This window comes from Petaurus breviceps, unplaced genomic scaffold, assembly GCF_028583685.1.
Source record: "Petaurus breviceps papuanus isolate PSGF00001 unplaced genomic scaffold, PetGlider_PUasm1.0 90752, whole genome shotgun sequence".
Taxonomy (NCBI): domain Eukaryota; kingdom Metazoa; phylum Chordata; class Mammalia; order Diprotodontia; family Petauridae; genus Petaurus; species Petaurus breviceps.
Window position 1 is genome coordinate 1,036,787 of NW_027187336.1, and position 17,220 is coordinate 1,054,006.

General features: G+C 37.5%; 1 protein-coding gene across 1 annotated transcript in view; it reads right to left on the reverse strand.

The window, feature by feature from the left end:
- Positions 1 to 16,747, reverse strand: part of MARCO (macrophage receptor with collagenous structure) — a 69,009-nt gene extending 52,262 nt beyond the window's left edge. Inside the window, exons 1-4 of the mRNA XM_069067754.1 lie at positions 16,624 to 16,747; positions 7,836 to 7,937; positions 5,933 to 6,193; positions 3,119 to 3,154 (exon numbers count right to left, since the gene is read on the reverse strand). Of these exons, the coding sequence (XP_068923855.1) occupies positions 3,119 to 3,154; positions 5,933 to 6,193; positions 7,836 to 7,937; positions 16,624 to 16,732 (508 nt within the window). The 5' untranslated portion in view covers positions 16,733 to 16,747. The remainder of the gene's footprint in view (positions 1 to 3,118; positions 3,155 to 5,932; positions 6,194 to 7,835; positions 7,938 to 16,623) is intronic.
- Between the last annotated feature and the right edge of the window lie 473 nt (positions 16,748 to 17,220).

Here is a 17,220-nt window from a genome sequence, read left to right on the forward strand (position 1 = left end):
TTCCTTCCTTCCTTCCTTCCTTCCTTCCTTCCTTCCTTCCTTCCTTCCTTTTTCATGGCATCCAAGTCTGAAAAGTCAGAAACAGAGCCAGGAGAGGATTGAAGGTACACCTGGTTTTCTCCCTAGAATGGACACCTGAGGAGGAACTCACTAATGGAAGAAGGGGTTTGACACATAGAGGAATATTCTAGGGTGAGAAGATTTAAGGAAAACTGGATAGAGAACATTGGAGAGCAACAAATAAAGGCTATATAGTCTCTTTTTAGAGCTTCTTGTTTAGGTAAGAGTTAAACCAGAAATAATGATATTCCATGATTCCTTGAGGGCAGAGGTCCATGTCATGCTTCTTTGTATCCCTCTCATGCCAGTGGCATGTGGCAAAAAATAACTAAATTCTTGATTTATGAAAACAGTGATGGACTAGCAGTTGGGAGACTTGGTTCTAGTCCTAATTTTTAGCTGAGTTGGACAATTTAATTTAATTTAATTTAACATCCCTGGGCTTGGTGTCCTCACTTGTAAAATAAGGGAAATAGACTAAATCATCTCTTAGGTTCACTTAACTCTAAAATTCTATGAAACATACTTTTGTATTTATATTGTATTATATGTATTAATGGAATTTTTTTTTACAAAATGCTTTCACAGCTACCGTCTTATTTTAACCTCACATTAATCCATGAGGGCTTTATAAAAGGTACTAGTAGTTCCATTTTATAGATGACAAGACTGAGGTACAGAGTAGTTGGGTTATAGATTGCAAAGTCACCATAATTTGTTGAGGACTGGAGTCTGTTCCTAGACATCTAGCACAGAAATCTCTCCCAGTAGCTTAAACTTCCTCATCCTTAATTACTTAAATAATGAAGTCACATGGATATTGGCACATATTTCAATAGGGGGCTCCTATTTTCTTAACAATCAAGGGAAGTACACTGTGCTCAGTTCCTCCAGGACAGCGGTTCTCAAACTTTCTGATCTTAGGACCCCTTTATGCTCTTTATGCTAAAGTTATTAAGAATCCTCCAAAGAGTTTTTGTTTATGTGAGTTATATCCACTGATATAACTCTGTTAGAAATGAAAATATCTTATTATTAGTATTATGATGATGAAAATAGTTTTGACCTCATGGATCCTCTGAAAGGGTCTTGGGGACCCCTGGGGTATCCAGACCATACTTTGAGAAGTGTTGATCTAGAATCAGTCTCCCTTAAACATCCTTGCCAGAAGCAAACTCAGTGGCTTATTCCTTCTGCCTAGATTATAATGGAAGTTCTGGGTTAGCTGACTGGTCTCTACTTACCTGTATGCCATGGTGGTTCTAGGGAAAATAAAAAGTTCTGAGTAGTTTCAGTGCCATCATGGAAATTGCCCCAGGAGTAGTTTGCAGAGCTGCTTTCCAATGTAAATAAATCTGAAACAACTTCCCCTTTCTTTCACGGGTGGCTATGGTATGTGTGGGCATGGTAGTTTAGACATTTTGGACAAGCTTTTGGGTAGGAGCTTGAGAAATCATGATTCTGTGATTTTTGCATCAGATCTCACCTTTTTTCCAGTTAGAAAATCCTGAGACTGGCAGTTAGTTGGCATATTGACTCTCTGATTTGGAGTAAGAGAGACCTCTACCTAGCTATACCTCAGTGTTCTCATCTGTAAAATGGGGATAATAATAAGACTTCTTTCACAGAGTAGTTGTGAGGATATAATGAAATAATCTGTAAAGTACTTTGTAAACGTTAAAGCACCATATAAATATATAAATATAAATAAATATAAAAGTACCCATCAGTACTTTATGCTTATTTTATTATAGATAATATATGCTTACAAGAAACAGTGTTGGAAAAGGAATTTATTTTGGGGGTGAGGCCATTGTGGTTAAGTGACTTGCCTGGGGCTATACAGCTAGTGTCAAGTATCTAAGGCCAGATTTGATCTCAGAGGCTTCTGACTCCAGGATGGATACTCTATTCACTGTGCCACCTTTTTGCCTCGAAGGGGGAAAATCTTGAAGAAGAAATTGACAAAAGGTGAGCCTAAGGAATTTAAGGAAAGGTAAAGGAAAAGGCCCAGGGTTTATTATGGTTATGGGAGAATTTAAGGACTAATTATATGTATGGACTTTTTTTTCTTTTTGGTATGTTTGGTTCTTATGATTATCATCCTCATTCTTATTATCATTAGCACCAACTCATAGAGCTATCTCCTCTCTAACCAATTGTCTCCCTTGAATCACTGGCTTCTAGCAACAGGTAACAGAAAGCAAGGGTTCAGAACCTCTTCAATATTTCCTAGGGATGACACTGTATCTAGGGACATTTGGGAAATTCAGTTTGAATGAATCTGTGGCTTGGAGTTTTATACCTGGAAGTAGGTAGGAGAACTTTTAAAGAATCAATAAACTAAGCTGAGAACAGATGTTTGGATTGCCATGGTTCTTGGAAAAGCACCCACTATATTGGAAGTGCTCAAAATTCCCTTCTGACACAATGACTTGCTATTGTCTAGACAGTACACAGTACACACTGGAGTCACTTAATAAATAATGGATCCAAAGATTCTTGTCTTGAAAAAATTTCATCTATTTATTCCTGGAATTGAATGTCAACCAAATTAAGAGTTATTTATTGTTGATTTTATTGAGCAGCTACTATATGCAAGGTCCTCTGGAGGACACAAAAATGAATAAGGCATAGTCCCTCCCCACAAGGATGTTGCAATCTAATAAGGAAGCTAAGACATCCTTGAAAATTGAAGGCTAGGTATGCTAAATACTAAATGAATAGTATAGACAGTACATGCAACAGGAGTTCAGAGGAAGAAAAGATGGGCTGTTGAGGGATAGAAGAGGTGAGACTTGGGACTTGGCCTCAGATGATGGCTAGGAATTATCTAAGCACCTGTCTAAGAGTGCCCACTCCCAGTAAGGGAGAAGGGACAATTAAAGGCAAAGAGGGAAGAAAACACAAGGCATGTTGCTGAAATGACAAAGATATGGAGAAGTCTTGTTGGGAGATAAGACTAGAAAGTTACATTGGGCCCATATTTTGTGAAACTTCAAAAGAGAGGTTCAAACCTAACCTAATGAGGGAGTAGGAGAAGCAAGAGAAGACCTACCTGGAGAGCCTGGATCACCTTTGCTCCCTCGAAACCCTGAAACAAGGAAGTGTTGTATATCACAGTCTGTGCTGGATCATTTGGGATACCCCTACCACAGAACTCAGCTTTCCCAAAGCTGAAGGAGGTCTTTACCCTCTAGAAAAACACATTGGGACACCATACTCCCCAAGAATACATTCTTCTGGTGAATTTGAATATTGGACACATAGAATCTCCTGTCTTGTGCTAAATATGCCTTGTGAAGTGTAGGCTTACTATGGCCAAAACACCCTAAGTGAAGAGAGATAATTTTGGTTGCTCATCCAATTTTTTTTCCTACAGACTCCTAATCACCTGGAAGAAACAGATGTTTGATCTGTAGGATAAAGGGTTGGATGAGGAGTAGCTAAAATTTTTACTTTCTTTTGCAACCCCTTTGCTTTGATTTATACAGACACAAAACTATGTTCATACATTGTCATGGGAAGGAAAAGTAAGATATTTTCCCTTATATGGCAAAGATCCCTGGGATCCTCAAAGTTGGGGTAAGGGTACTTTGAATGAGAACTTCCTGGCTTGGAAGGGAAAAGATTTTCTCTTTACCCTCTTTATGAGGGTATAATTTTCTTAATTTCTATTTAGATATTCTAGAGTCATGTAGACTTAATCTCTGTCTTTGTGGAAGGATAATGTCTCATTCATTGCCACTACACTCTGAACTACAGAGACCTAAGAAAGCCATGAATGGAACCATTTCATCAGTTGCAATGACTTTGTTGATGTAAGTATGAAAAGTGCTGATTGTCCAACCTGCAGGGAGTATCATTTGTGAGGTCTATGGTATATACTGATTACATCTGATTTTCTGAAATAATAAGACTAGCAGAATTGCCTCTTTAGCTCAATCCTATGGTCTTTATAACCCAAGATTCTGGCTCTGATGAGGGAACCATGGAGAGGTTTGGGTTGTTCTCAAAGATGTCATTCTCTATCTCTTTTGAAAAAAAATTATATAATTTTTAAATTTTTGGTTCCAGATTCACTTCCTCTCTCCAGCTTCTCCCCCACTCACCAAGGTAAGTTATACATCTGAAATTGTGCAAAACATTTTTTCGTATTAGTCACCTCACAAAAAGCAAGAAAAACAAAGAAAATGACAAAATTATATTTCAGTTGGCACAGAGTTCATCAGTTCTCTCTCTGGAGGTAGATAGCATTTTCCTCACGAGTCCTTTGGAATTGCACAGACATTCTCAAAGGTGAAGCATATGTCCCAAATATTCCTAGCCTATCTCAATAACTCGTGTCACTCAGAAATTTTAGCTATTGTGTATTTTTCACTAAGACCACTTCTCAGAGTGGTAAATTCCCTAAGATTACTCCACATATACACAGGAATTCCTTTTGTTGATTCTAAAACTGTTTCATTCAAGTATCAAGAATGACCCTCATTCTAGGATTATGGAAGTTGGCAAATAAGGTCAATGTTCACTTTCGCCTTTGAAATTTACAGATTCATGTCCCTGTTGTTGTTGTTGTTGTTTTGTTACTGTAACTGAGGCTTACTTTATTCAGAACCCTGGAGGAAGAGTGAAATGTAACATACCCAGCCTTTAAACAATGGCAGCCATGGTAGGCAGCAATATATAATGTAACATTCAAATGTATGCTCCCCTAGGGCAGATTGTGCAATTGTATCTGCTCCCCCCCCCTTTTAAAATTCTCAGTACATAGTACATGGTAGGTACTTAATAAATGATTATTTAATGAATATATGGAGAATATTCAGGCTATGGAATTATTTCCTCTTTTTACTCTTTGCATTGTATTTTCAGGGACTAGGTAGGACCAGTATCTAACTCACTTCTAACTCCCCTAATTGAGACTGGAAAACCAAGGGGTAGATGGAAAACAAGACAGCTCCTTTTATTTATCCAGGCTTTCTTTTTGACAGTTTGTTCAACTCTGCCAGGGGAACAGGTTGGATAACTCTCATGTCCTCATCATATTTACCCATATATAGGAGTGAGTGGAAAACCCTTCTTCTTCCTCTTCTTTTTTCCTTTCCCCTTTGGTGTTGTGTACCCTAGTGCTTAGCATGTTTGGCACAGGGGATATGCTTAATGCATTTTCGTTCATCTATTCCTTCTTTCTGGGGAGTGCAGTGTGTGAGAGACTGCATATTGTAATCCTTTTTGGAAAGAAGGTGAGTGAGTGGATAGATTGAGTTCCTGAATCTGTACTGAGAATCATGATATGTATGTAGTACTTGGGCTTCGCTATCCCCACCCCTCTCTAACTATTTCATAATCATTCATCTTGTTTTATCTTTGCTTCAACCCTAGGTGAGGGACAAGGAGAGAAAAGGCAGAAATATTCTCCTTTTATTTTTTCCTTTTTGAAGAGGGGAAGGTAGGGCAATTGGGGTTAAGTAACTTGCCTAAGGTCACATGGCTAGTTTTAGTGTTAAGTGTCTGAGGCTGAACTCGAACTCAGGTCCTCCTCCCAGGGCCAGTGCTCTATTCACTGCACCACCTAGCTGTCCCTATTCTCCTTGTTATAACAATGCTGAAACTAAGGTCCAAGGGGGCTAAAATGCCTGCCCCAAGGATGCATGATGAATTAAGGGTGGAGCCAGGAATCCATTCCACTCAGTTCTCCTTCCTCACAGGAAGATGATTTTCCAGGCAGATTAGTCTTCCTTACCATGTTCAGTGTTCCTACCAATATGAACATAGGACTTCCTCCTCTTCCCTCCTTCTCTAAGGTGGCCCCTTGTGACAAAGGCAGAAAGATCAGAGAAAAAGCAGAGAAAACAGATATGCTGCTTACCTGGGTTCATGGTAATGTTGTCTATTCTTCCACATAATTCTTTCTGACTGGCTTGCACTTCAGTAATCACCTTTTCAATTCCCAGAAGCCTCTCTCGCTCACTCTTAATGTTGAGAGGTGACTGGCTAGACAGGATGTAGGAGAAAGATGGACCTGATTCTTCATCCAGGGAGGATTCCAGAGTTCCATTGAGAAAGAAGAACCTCTCCAGTTTTAGGAGCCAAGGTCTCTGGGAAGCCATTTCCTTCTGTAGACTCAAAACTATATACACATGCTTCTTATAGAACCTTAATATTCATGCATGACATTAATATATAACTTTCATATTTTCACATTTCCCTAGGAGTAAAGAAAACCTAGGGCAAATCAACACTATTGAAGTTAGAACTGTAATGTACCTCATATCTCCAATTTCCCTTATTTTAGAGATAAGAAAATTGAGACCCACAGTGATTTCTGATTTGCTAAGAGCTAGACATGAGGAGGAAATAAATTATAAAAGGTGGTTTATTGGGAGTCCACTGGGGAAGGTAAATTTTATCCCCCTTTGCCTTGGCCATAAGTGAGGCATTTACAGGTTGACTGTGTGCAGATGAACCTTGTCTTTCTTTTTCAAATGATCAGTTGGCAAGGCCACTTCATTCTTGTACATCTGTCACATCTGAATCATTACCAAGCTTTTCAGTTTAGGGGGTGGTTCCCTAAGCGAGGGTTTACAGTGATGTGCCAAGTCCTGAGGATGACTATTTACATGGCATTCTTACATGACCACAGTTTGATTTCCCTCACTTTAAGCAGTTCTTTTGTAGAACCAATCTTCTTCGAATGGAGACCACAACCTAAGTCCATTGAAGACTGGTAGAGGCTTTCATTTGACCTCCCCAACCCTTCCTTCATGCATCCCTGGGGAAGGGTTGGTGCGTGGCTTTCTACTGTACCACCCTCATCATTGCTCATAGATGATATGTCTTTTGTATTGACTTCAACTAGAAAGCTGTCAGCTTCCCACAAAATGGCTTCATTACCAGGACCTCTTCCCAATTTCCTATTTAATCTTGGTGTTTCTGAAGAACTCATTAATGCCTCAAACTCACCCCCTAAAAAGACAAAAGTTGGCAATCCCTGGCTTTAGAAATTGGCATATTTTGAAGTATGTTAGATCAATTCATACACTAACATCTTGCTAATTCAGTTTGGTTGGCCTGTATACATTATTGAAGAATCTGAATAGTTTTTAAAGAAACACAAAATTATAACTTTCAAGAGCATACAGAAATCCTAACTAAACTAACAAAGGGTTGCCTAATAGAAGCCTTAGAGAAACTGCTTAAATGAAAGAGTTATTTGTAATTAGCCTATAAATATTGCCTATTAATTATTTTAAAGCAGTTTATCCTAAATTTCCTCCTCAATTCCATTCACACCATTCATTTGCTTAACCCAATTCTTTATGGTCAAAGCAAATTAGGATCCTATGATCTGTCCAGTCCGTGTCTGAACTAGTTGCAAATTCCAAAGTAGGTAGCTCCAAATTCATGGTTAATTCATTAATTTTTCTATCTAGACAATTGTTGCCCACTAGAATTAAAAGATGACTAGATAATCCCCTGAGATGATTAATTTAAAAAAGTCTTAAAAATGGTTAAATAATTCAATTAGAGGAGTATGGTGTTTTATATATAAATATACATATGTATATTTGTATATGTATACATACATACACAAACACACATACACACACATATCCTTTCCTAACCCTGTGGCCATCTTTGCTCTTTCTGTTTGCCCAGCAGCTTGGAAAACAAGGAAGAATTTCTCAAGTCTCTTTAACAGAAGTTTGTGCCAGGGCAGGTATCATTCCCTAGCATACAGAGCTTTTTTTTTTTTCAAGAAAAGCAGTTACCTTGTATCACCAGCAATCCCACACCTGTTGTAAACAGGACTAGGTAGATGATTATTGCAGATGTGATACAATTTCCTCCACATTTTTTCTTGGACTTTGACTCTAAAATACAGAGAGGAGAATGTTGATGGGGATAGAACAAAGAAAGCAGTCTCTAAAAGAATGTATACCAGCAGGATGTAAATCATGAGTTTCAGTGGTCCCATTCCACAAAAGTACCTGGTTTACATTTGGCATTAAGTGAAGTCAGGTATGTAAGAGGCAACAAAAGTACATGTGCCCCACACAGGGTCATTTAGGTGCTTCCTGTTCCTCCTAGGAGAAAAAGACTGGGAGAGCCACTCCAATTGGAATCTCCAGGTAAACTACCTGACCCCTCCAATGCTCAAACTACTCCAATTCCCTCCTCAGTAAGACCTTTGAAGTCTAGATCCAGGTTCTAAGTACACATTTCATTCCCCTCACACATGCAGAGATGAGTCTTGTCTAGTTCCCATAACTATCAGCCTTCCTTTCACAATGCCTTAAGTTCCTCATTTTTAAATTTTGGTCTACTTTAAGGGGATTGACATATTTCTGACAATATTTCATAGCATATTTGGTTTGTTGACTCCCATCCTATTGATATTCTAGGATCCTTCCCAACTATGTCTGATAGGAAAGAATTCTTCACTAATAATAAAAATAGACATTGAATAATAGTTTATCCTAAAACCATTTCTGTCTGAACTCCGTCAAACACAAGTATGAGCAGAAAGAATAATAACTAATATTTATATAACACTTTAAGGTTTGCAGAGCTCTTTGAACACATTATTTCATTTGATTTTCATATCAACCCTGTGACATAGGTGTTATTATCTACCTTTCATGGAGGAGGGAGTAAGGAGTGAACAGCTATAGATTAGATTACATTTACCTAAAGCATAATTTAAATAAGCAAAACACAGGATTTGCAGTCCAAAGCAGCAGAACTGTGCCTGAAATCTCAAATTTCCTTGGACTCTTTCCTACAATGAAGTGAAATTACTGGCTTTAGAATTCTGGGGCGGGGGGGGGGGAGGAGGCAGGAGGGAAGGGAATGAGGTAATCAGCCACTTGCAAAGGACTTAAAACTTTCAACTCCCAGTGACTGCAGCCTTGTCTCTCAAATTCCCCATTCTATTCTGTGTTTGGTTGTTCTCACTGTGAAGGGACTTTGAAACTTAGCACTTCTGTGTCTCATCTGAAGCCCCTCAAAGCTATTGTATTAAGTACGCCTAGTCTCAAAGTCATAAATGGGCATAGAGTGGGGTGGATTCATTGTCTCACCACTATTCCATTATTTCATCTCATTGAATGGCCATCGCTCTAACAGGTGTTGTACAGGATATTCAGATTTTGTTTTTTATTAATCTCCAAGTGAAAACTGGAGTTCATTACTTCAATAGGTTGGTTTCTGAGATGCTGAGGTCAGTTGCCATTTCTGATGGTCTCAAGGGTAGTGACTATATTATGTTGTTGAATTTAGTTGAATTGGAAGGGAAGTGAGATGGAAAGAAGGCCTAGTGATGGATAGGTTCCCCCCCTCCAAAAACAAAACAAAACAAAACAAAAGAGGGTCATTGAAACAATTTTTTTAAGTGCATAAAAGATAACAGAAGGAAGGCCAGCAGGAAACAGACTAGCAGGACAGCTTTGAAAGTTACATGTTGAAATTATTATATACTTGAAAGGAAAAGCAAGGTCTTATATTCTAGATTTACAATTTTATGTACATTCCTTTTTTGTTCCATTTTGCATATGGAAATATGCATTTTATTTAATGTCTTTTAGGTTCAGAATATTTTTAAAAGTCTTGTTGAAGCAAGAAGGGGTAGATAGTTTCATTGCTTGGAGCATTAGCAAATTAAAGAGTAAGAAAAAAAACTCTTTCAACTTGTTTATATCTTCTTCCTCATGGGGAGTATTTTTTAAACTATAAAAGATATAAAAATGCCAAGACAATAAAAGAATCCTTTGGCTCAAACTTCATTCTTTTAAAAATTAAAATAACTTTCTTGTTATTCTGAACGTAAACACTAGCATTTCTATAAAGAATAACACCATAAAAAATTTCTCATGAAACCCCAAATCCCTATTATATACACAGCTTTAATTTTTAAAATAGAAATTCAACATACCAATTTTAAAACTATCATGTTAGTCTGTGTTTCCTTCTGAGCCTCTGTTTTATTCTTGCACATTAAAAAAATACTACACTGACCCTTTTTTCTTTTTTCTTTCTCCCTTCCTCTTTTCTCTCTTTCCTTCCTCTGTCCTTTCTTTCTTCCTTTTTTCTCTCTCACCTTCCTTCTTCTTCTCCTCCTCCTCCTCCTTCTTCTCTCTCTCTTTCTGCATTACTATGCTTGTCTCCATCTCTATCCTAAATCTTCCTCCCTCATTTAAAAATTCCTTTTAAAATAACAAATAGGCATAGTTAAGCAAAACAAAGTTATTCATTGGCCATGGCAAAAATGTATATCACAAATTATGGAGACTCCCACCTCACTGAAGGAATTTTGTACTAAGGAGAATATTTTTTAACACTTCTTAGTGAAAGTGGTGATCATCAGAATAAAATTATGGTCAAATAGTCACACTTCCTTCTTTTGAATGAGTTATTGGAGTAATATATTGGAACAATACCCCTTTAATTCCAGCAACACATTTGACAAAGCTCTTCATGAGTTTGAGAGGAGTGTTACATGATGGCAGACTTCAATGGATTTATATCACTGATACCTAAAGAGTGTAGATTAGTAATCTGATGTCATTTGGTAGCTATTAGTAAAGTCATAAAAAGTCAGTTTGAAGCTCTATATAAGAAAAACTTCTTAATAAGAGCTGACTCAAAGTGGGATGGGCTAAATCAGGTACCTTTCACAGATATACCTAGAGATAAATTCTTTTTTTTTAAAGCAATTGGGGTTAAGTAACTTGCTCAAAGTTACATGGCCAGTTATTTCTGGGTGTGGTGCTAAGTATCTGAGCCCGGATTTGATCCCCAGGTCATCCTGACACTGGAGCCGGTACTCTTACTTGCTGAGCCACCTGGCTGCCCCTAAGCAATTGGGGTTAAGTAACTTGCTCAAGGTTACACAGCCAGGTGTTTCTGGGTGTAGAGATAAATTCTTAACCAAACATGGGATAGGGGTGATTATGACAGATAAATAGATAATTTAGCTTATAAAAAATTGAAAACTTTTCCATGAACAAAATTAATGCAGTCATGAAAAGGCAAGTAGTCAATGGAGAAAAAAAAACAACTTCATATCAAATAACCCTGAAAAGCACCTCATAACCAAGATCTGTATGGAAAGACTAGAAATATTTAAGAACAAAAGCAATGGGGAAAAATGGGTCAAACAACATAAATAAACAAAAGAGCATGAAACAGAAATCTTAAATAGCCCAATCTCAGAAAATGACCAAACCATAAAAGAACTCTCAAAGGAAGGAAAAATAAATCCTAGTCCAGAGGAATTTATGGGAAAAGTCTTTAAAATGTTTAAAGAACAATTATTGGGGCAGCTAGGTGGTGCAGTGAATGGAGCACCTGCCCTGGAGTCAGGAGGACCTGAGTTCAAATCTGACCTCAGACACTTAACACAAAAACTTGCCATGTGACCTTGGGCAAGTCACAACCGCAATTGCCCTCCAAAAAGCAAAAAAAAAAAAAAAAAAGGAACAATTATTACCCATGCAACACAAATAATTTTTCTCATTAATTGTGATGGAAAAGTCTACCAAACTCCTTTTATGAGACAATTATAGTCTTATTACCTAACCTAAGGAGATATAAAGCAGAGAAAGGAAATTACAGGTAACAGTAACATTGATTTAAAAAATTTAAATAAAATTCTAGAAAGAAGAATACAATTTTGTATTTAAAAAAATTATTTTATGGCCAGGTTGGATTTTATCAGGAATACAAGGATGGCTTGGAATCGGGAAAATTAATATTATTAATCATATTGAAAACAAACCCAACAAGACCCGCATGATTATGTCACTAGCTATAGAAAAATCCTTTGACAAAATGCAGCATAATTTATACTAAAAACCCTATATAGGCTTTAAGGAATTATTTGAAAAACAATGAGTGGTATATATGCATAAAACCAAAAACTAACATTATTTGTAATGGTGTACAAAACACTGAAGTTTTTCAAATAAATACAAGAATAAAGCAAGCATGCCTCCTCTTTCCATTGTTATCTGACATGCCTAGAAATGCTAGCAAGAGGATCATAGACAAAGAGGAGACAAATTGTTTTCTAGGATGACTGGACCAACTCACAGCTTCACCGATATATTAAAAGGCTCATCTTCCTGCATTTTATCTAGCATTGACTATTTCTACATTTTGTCATCTTCACCATTTTGCCGGGTGTGAGGAGAAAGTTCAGAGTTTATTTCTGTTTAGGTATTAAGATGAACTAGATGACCTCTGAGGTCCCCACCTAGAGGCAACTAGGTAGTGCAGTAGATAGAGGGGTGGGCCTTAAGTTAGAAAGACCTGAGTTCAAATCTGGCCTCAGACACTTCTTAGTTGTAGGACTTAACCTCAAGTCACTTAACCTCTGGTTTCTTCAGGTATAAAATGGAGACAACACTTTCTATAACCTACCTCCCAATGTTCTTTTCAGAACCAGATGAGATAATATGTACAGTGTTGCACATATAAACACACAGTAGGTGCTTAATAAATGCTTGTTTCTTCCCAGTTCTTATATTCTGTTCTTATTTTATAATGAACACACAACCCAAGTAGATCCCACTGTTGTATACTTTCCTGGGTCTCTTTTGTAATCAAAGGCACATGTCCAGCAGTTACTGGGGTTAGGAATGCTGACTGGCTAACTAATCTTTCCCCTTGGTTATAGAGCTTTCTATCCTAAAGCAGTTATAGCTAAGATCATAGAATATAGAGCTTAAAAGGACCTTAGAGTTTATTAGCCTTATCTTACAGATAAGGTCCCTGAAGCCGAGACATTAAATGACTTGCTCAAGGTTACAGTTAATAAGCAGCAGAGATAGATAGATAAATTCCCATTATCTGACTCCAAATCCAATGCCTTTTCTATTACAAGAAGTGACTCTTCTTGTCACTTGTCTAAGACCACAAGCCCCAGCAGGGTATTGAGAGCTGAATGGTAAGAATCTAAGTAAGTTTTTCTTCCTCTATCCCTCTTTTAACTTGATGGTAACTTAAAAATATGGGGAATAGAGTGGGGGGAAGAAGAGGAGGAAGAGAAATGTGTTTGGAGCTTCTCCCATCTCTAAATTACAGAATTTGAGAGTTGGAAGGAACCATGGCACCTATTTAATCCAATCTATATACTGTAACAAGAGATGTGGTTGTCCAGCATCTGCTCAAAGGTCTCAAAGGATGGACGACCCTCTAGTTCTCTAGGCATTTCATTCTGGGACCACTCTAATACCTAAGATGTTTTTCCTGACACCAAACCAAAATTTTCCCCATTACAACTTTGACTCTCTTGGTTTTACCTCTGGGCTCAAATGAAATATCTAGTCCCTCCTCCAAGTGACAGCCCTTCAAATTATTAGGCAGCTATTGTGGCATCTTTCATTAATTTCCCTGACCTGCAGAGGAGAAATAAGCAAAAGAGAGAGTCAGAATGTGATCATGTCTGAAGACTGAAAAGGCTGGCTGTGAGGTTAAGAAGCTAAGATCTCCCAAGGAGGGTAAAATGGAGGAAAAGGACCTGGGCCCTGCCCTGTTCACTGTATCACACAAGTAGGAGATCTAAGTTCTATTGATGGCCCTGCCAAGAACTTACTGCATGACTTTGAGCTAGTCACTTCCTTTCTGGGACGCTGGTTTCTACTTCTATAAAATAAAGGGTAGTAGGGTGTCAAAGTAAGAGTGCTAGATTTGGAGGCTGAGGACCCAACTTCAAATCTTAGCTCTGCTACTTACTATTCTATATCTCCTAAAACAAGTCACATTATTCCTCTGGGGCTCAGTTTCCTTATCTGTAAAATGATGGCTTCTGTTCTTCCAGTTCTAAATCTGTAATCATAATAGATGATCACTGGGACCCCTTCCAATTCCAATGCTATATAATTCTGATCCAATCTGCATGTAGATTTCTGTAAGGGTTGGGATAAGTATTCTTTTTTCAAGAAACTGGGCTATTTTCATGTTCTTTGCTTTGCTTTTTTCCTTTGTTTTTGCTCATTCAGATAAAAAAATCCTTTTGGCAAAATTCCAAGTTTTTCTCAGAAAAAGACCAAAAACATATTTGCCAAATTCACCTGCCATGTATGGAATATTTTGGATAAGAGACTTTTAATTTTTTAAGAAGACCGGAATTTGAATTTTTCCTCAGACTCTTGCTAGTTGTGCAACCCTGGGAAAGACATTTTAATTTCTCTGTGCCTCAGTTTCTTCATCTGTAAAATGAAGATCAAAATAATACCCATCTTCCAAAAAAGATAGCATCTAAAGCACTTTGTATTCCTTAACACACTATAGTAATTCTTGCTTATTATTTTCATCATTAATTAGAAGGAGGACTCAGTGTGTGTGTCAGCATGAAGGGCAGAGTTGGTACTGAAGCTTGGAAGAAGAGAAACATTCTTCATTCCTGCTTCAAGAAAGAACATGCATGGTAATAGAATATGAGGCATTGACTTCAGAAATATGAGGAGAAACAGACAGATAATATCCATTGTAAGGTCCCTATCTCCCTTTATAGAATATCTCTCTTCTCCTACAGGAGAATTCATCAGTGTTGCCTCCCTCCCACCATTGAAACAAGTTTTCTCCCCCCCCCTTCCTTTTTTCAATCTTTTTTTTTCTATAATCTTTCAATTCCTTTGCCTCCTCACTCATTCTCCTCTAGGCTATCTTCTTCCTGAGAGATTACAGGAATTGTTTTCCCTTCTTTGTTAACCTTTGATTTGATTAATATGCATCACATATTTTTTTCTTCCTCCTTTTCCCTCTCTTCCCCTCCCCACCCTCCCTTGTGTGGAGACTGTGTCTTGTTCATCATAATTCTCACAGTGTAATTATACCTGGAAAGTTACCTGTATGACCTTGGACAACTCACTTCAGTTTCCTCATCTGGAAAATGAAAGTGTTAGACTAGATATTTTCCTTATTTCTAAAATCTGTTAGCTTGTGATCCCAGAGACTCAATATATATTGAAGGAGTGGATGGGATTCTTCAAATAAACCAGAATATAATGCTTCTAGAAAAGTAAAGTAGTATGTAGAGGAGGCTGAGAAAAAAGTTTCCCATGCTGATATTTAAGAATGAGAATTCAGTCCAAGGAAACAGAAAGCTCACTGGAGTAAAGCTTTTCACATTTATGTGAAATAATGGTGATGTGAAGACAAAAATCACCAATAAAATCTATTTTTCTTTAAAAAAAATCATCTACACAGTATTGCACAGAGTAAATGAATCAGGCAAAATTAAGGTTTGTTTTTCAAAAAATTCATTTGAACTGAATTCATATGTATAATTGATATCATATTCCTTGCCTTCTCAATGAATGAAGGAGGGACTCAAGGGAGGGGGAGAATTTGGAACTCAAACATTTTAAAAATGAATTTTAACATAGATAAAATATAAAAAAGAACTCATTTGAGCCTTCCCTCCTATTTTAAACAACCCTAAGTTCTAACAAAGACATACACTTAAGCAAAACAAATCAATATATTGGTCATATCTGGAAACATACCCCTCCTTCTGCACCCATTGTTCAGCCTTTCTCTGTGGAGAAGAGAGAGGGACATTTGGCCTTCTGTAGTAAATCTTCAATATATGTCTTACAAATCCAAATTTCTTGAGTTTTTTTTAATGAAATTTTAAACTTGAATATTCACTACTAGTTCTCTTGAATTATTTCAGCTTTAGAAGTTTATTTTCATATTTAATCAGTATGATGTAGTGGATTAAAAGCATGCTTTGAGGGGCAGCTAGGTGGCACAGTGAATAGAGCACTGGCCCTGGAGTTAGGAGGACCTGAGGTCAAATCCAGTCTCAGACATTTAACACTTACTAGCTGTGTGATCTTGGGCAAGTCACTTAACCCCAATTACCCTGCCCTCCCCCTTGCAAAAAAAAACCAAACCAAACCAACCAACCAACCAAACAAACAAAAAAGCAGGCCTTGAAGTCAGGATAACCTGGGTTCAAGTATAGCCTCTTACCCATACTGGCTAAGTCACTTAACTTTTCACTGTTCCAGGCAATACCTTGTAAAGCAGTTAGTTATAGAGTAGCTACTCATTTGTATTGACATAGGTAGTTTCCTCAGTATGGAAGTTCCTAAACACATTAATTCACAGGTGTAGAGTCAACTCTCCTACCCTCTTTTCCTCTGCCACTTCCCCTAAAATGCAATTAACTGTGCAGGATAAATCATTGAGGAAAAAAGAAGTTATAGAAGTTTCTGAAGTTAAAAAGAGTTGAAGTTGCCAAGTGAAATATCTAATGAAGAGAAAGATAGTAGAGGCTGGATAATTTACTTGTAAGGGGATACCATTTAAAAATAGAAGCAGTTCTTGAGTTAAAAAAATAGATGCTAAATAGGTAATGCAGTTATTATTAGCTCTCCAGAAAATTCCAGAACTAAACATACTAGAAATTCATCTTCAAGAAGTCAGAATTTCTAAACATTGAATATGCAGTGCAAATCCAATCTTCCCAACCAAATATTCTGTTCTTATATGGATAATGAAATGAATGCATTGTTCCTGGATTGCATTGAGTATAGAGTACTTTACCACTGATTTCAAAGGTGTCCACTGAAGAAAACATCATTTGTTCTGCAGCTGCCAATTTGTTGGTTTGACAGATGATCTCTTCCTCCTTAAAACTCTCTTGAGTTTCCATTGTTGTTGCTTTTATAGTAGGCATAAAGTCCTAGAGTTAGCAGAAATGCTCTCCCACTAGAGGAACCACAAGATGAATGACTATCCCTCCTGTTTAATATTGTAGCTGTTTGAGACAATGGTGGGGGTGGGGCACTTCCCTTTGACTGTGATTTCTGAATTTATAAAATGTTTCCTAAAACAAACCAAATTAACCATTTCTTGAAAATGATCTGTTCACATGTGTAGGTCCTGGCCAGTGCAGCTGGTTAAAAAAGGCGAGTGAGAATACTCTGGGTACATCCTGGACTCCTTTCTCTCAAGGCTGATATCAAGGAGGGAGACTATCTCTCTCCTCCACTCTGCCCCATCAGAAATTAAATTTTAGGCTGAATGGAGCATGGAACTAACTTCTCCCCTCACTCTTCTGCCTATCCCAATCCTACCCCAGCCTTCAAGGCCCAGTTCATTTCCTGCTTCTTCTTTAAAGCCTTCCCTGAGTATTTCATC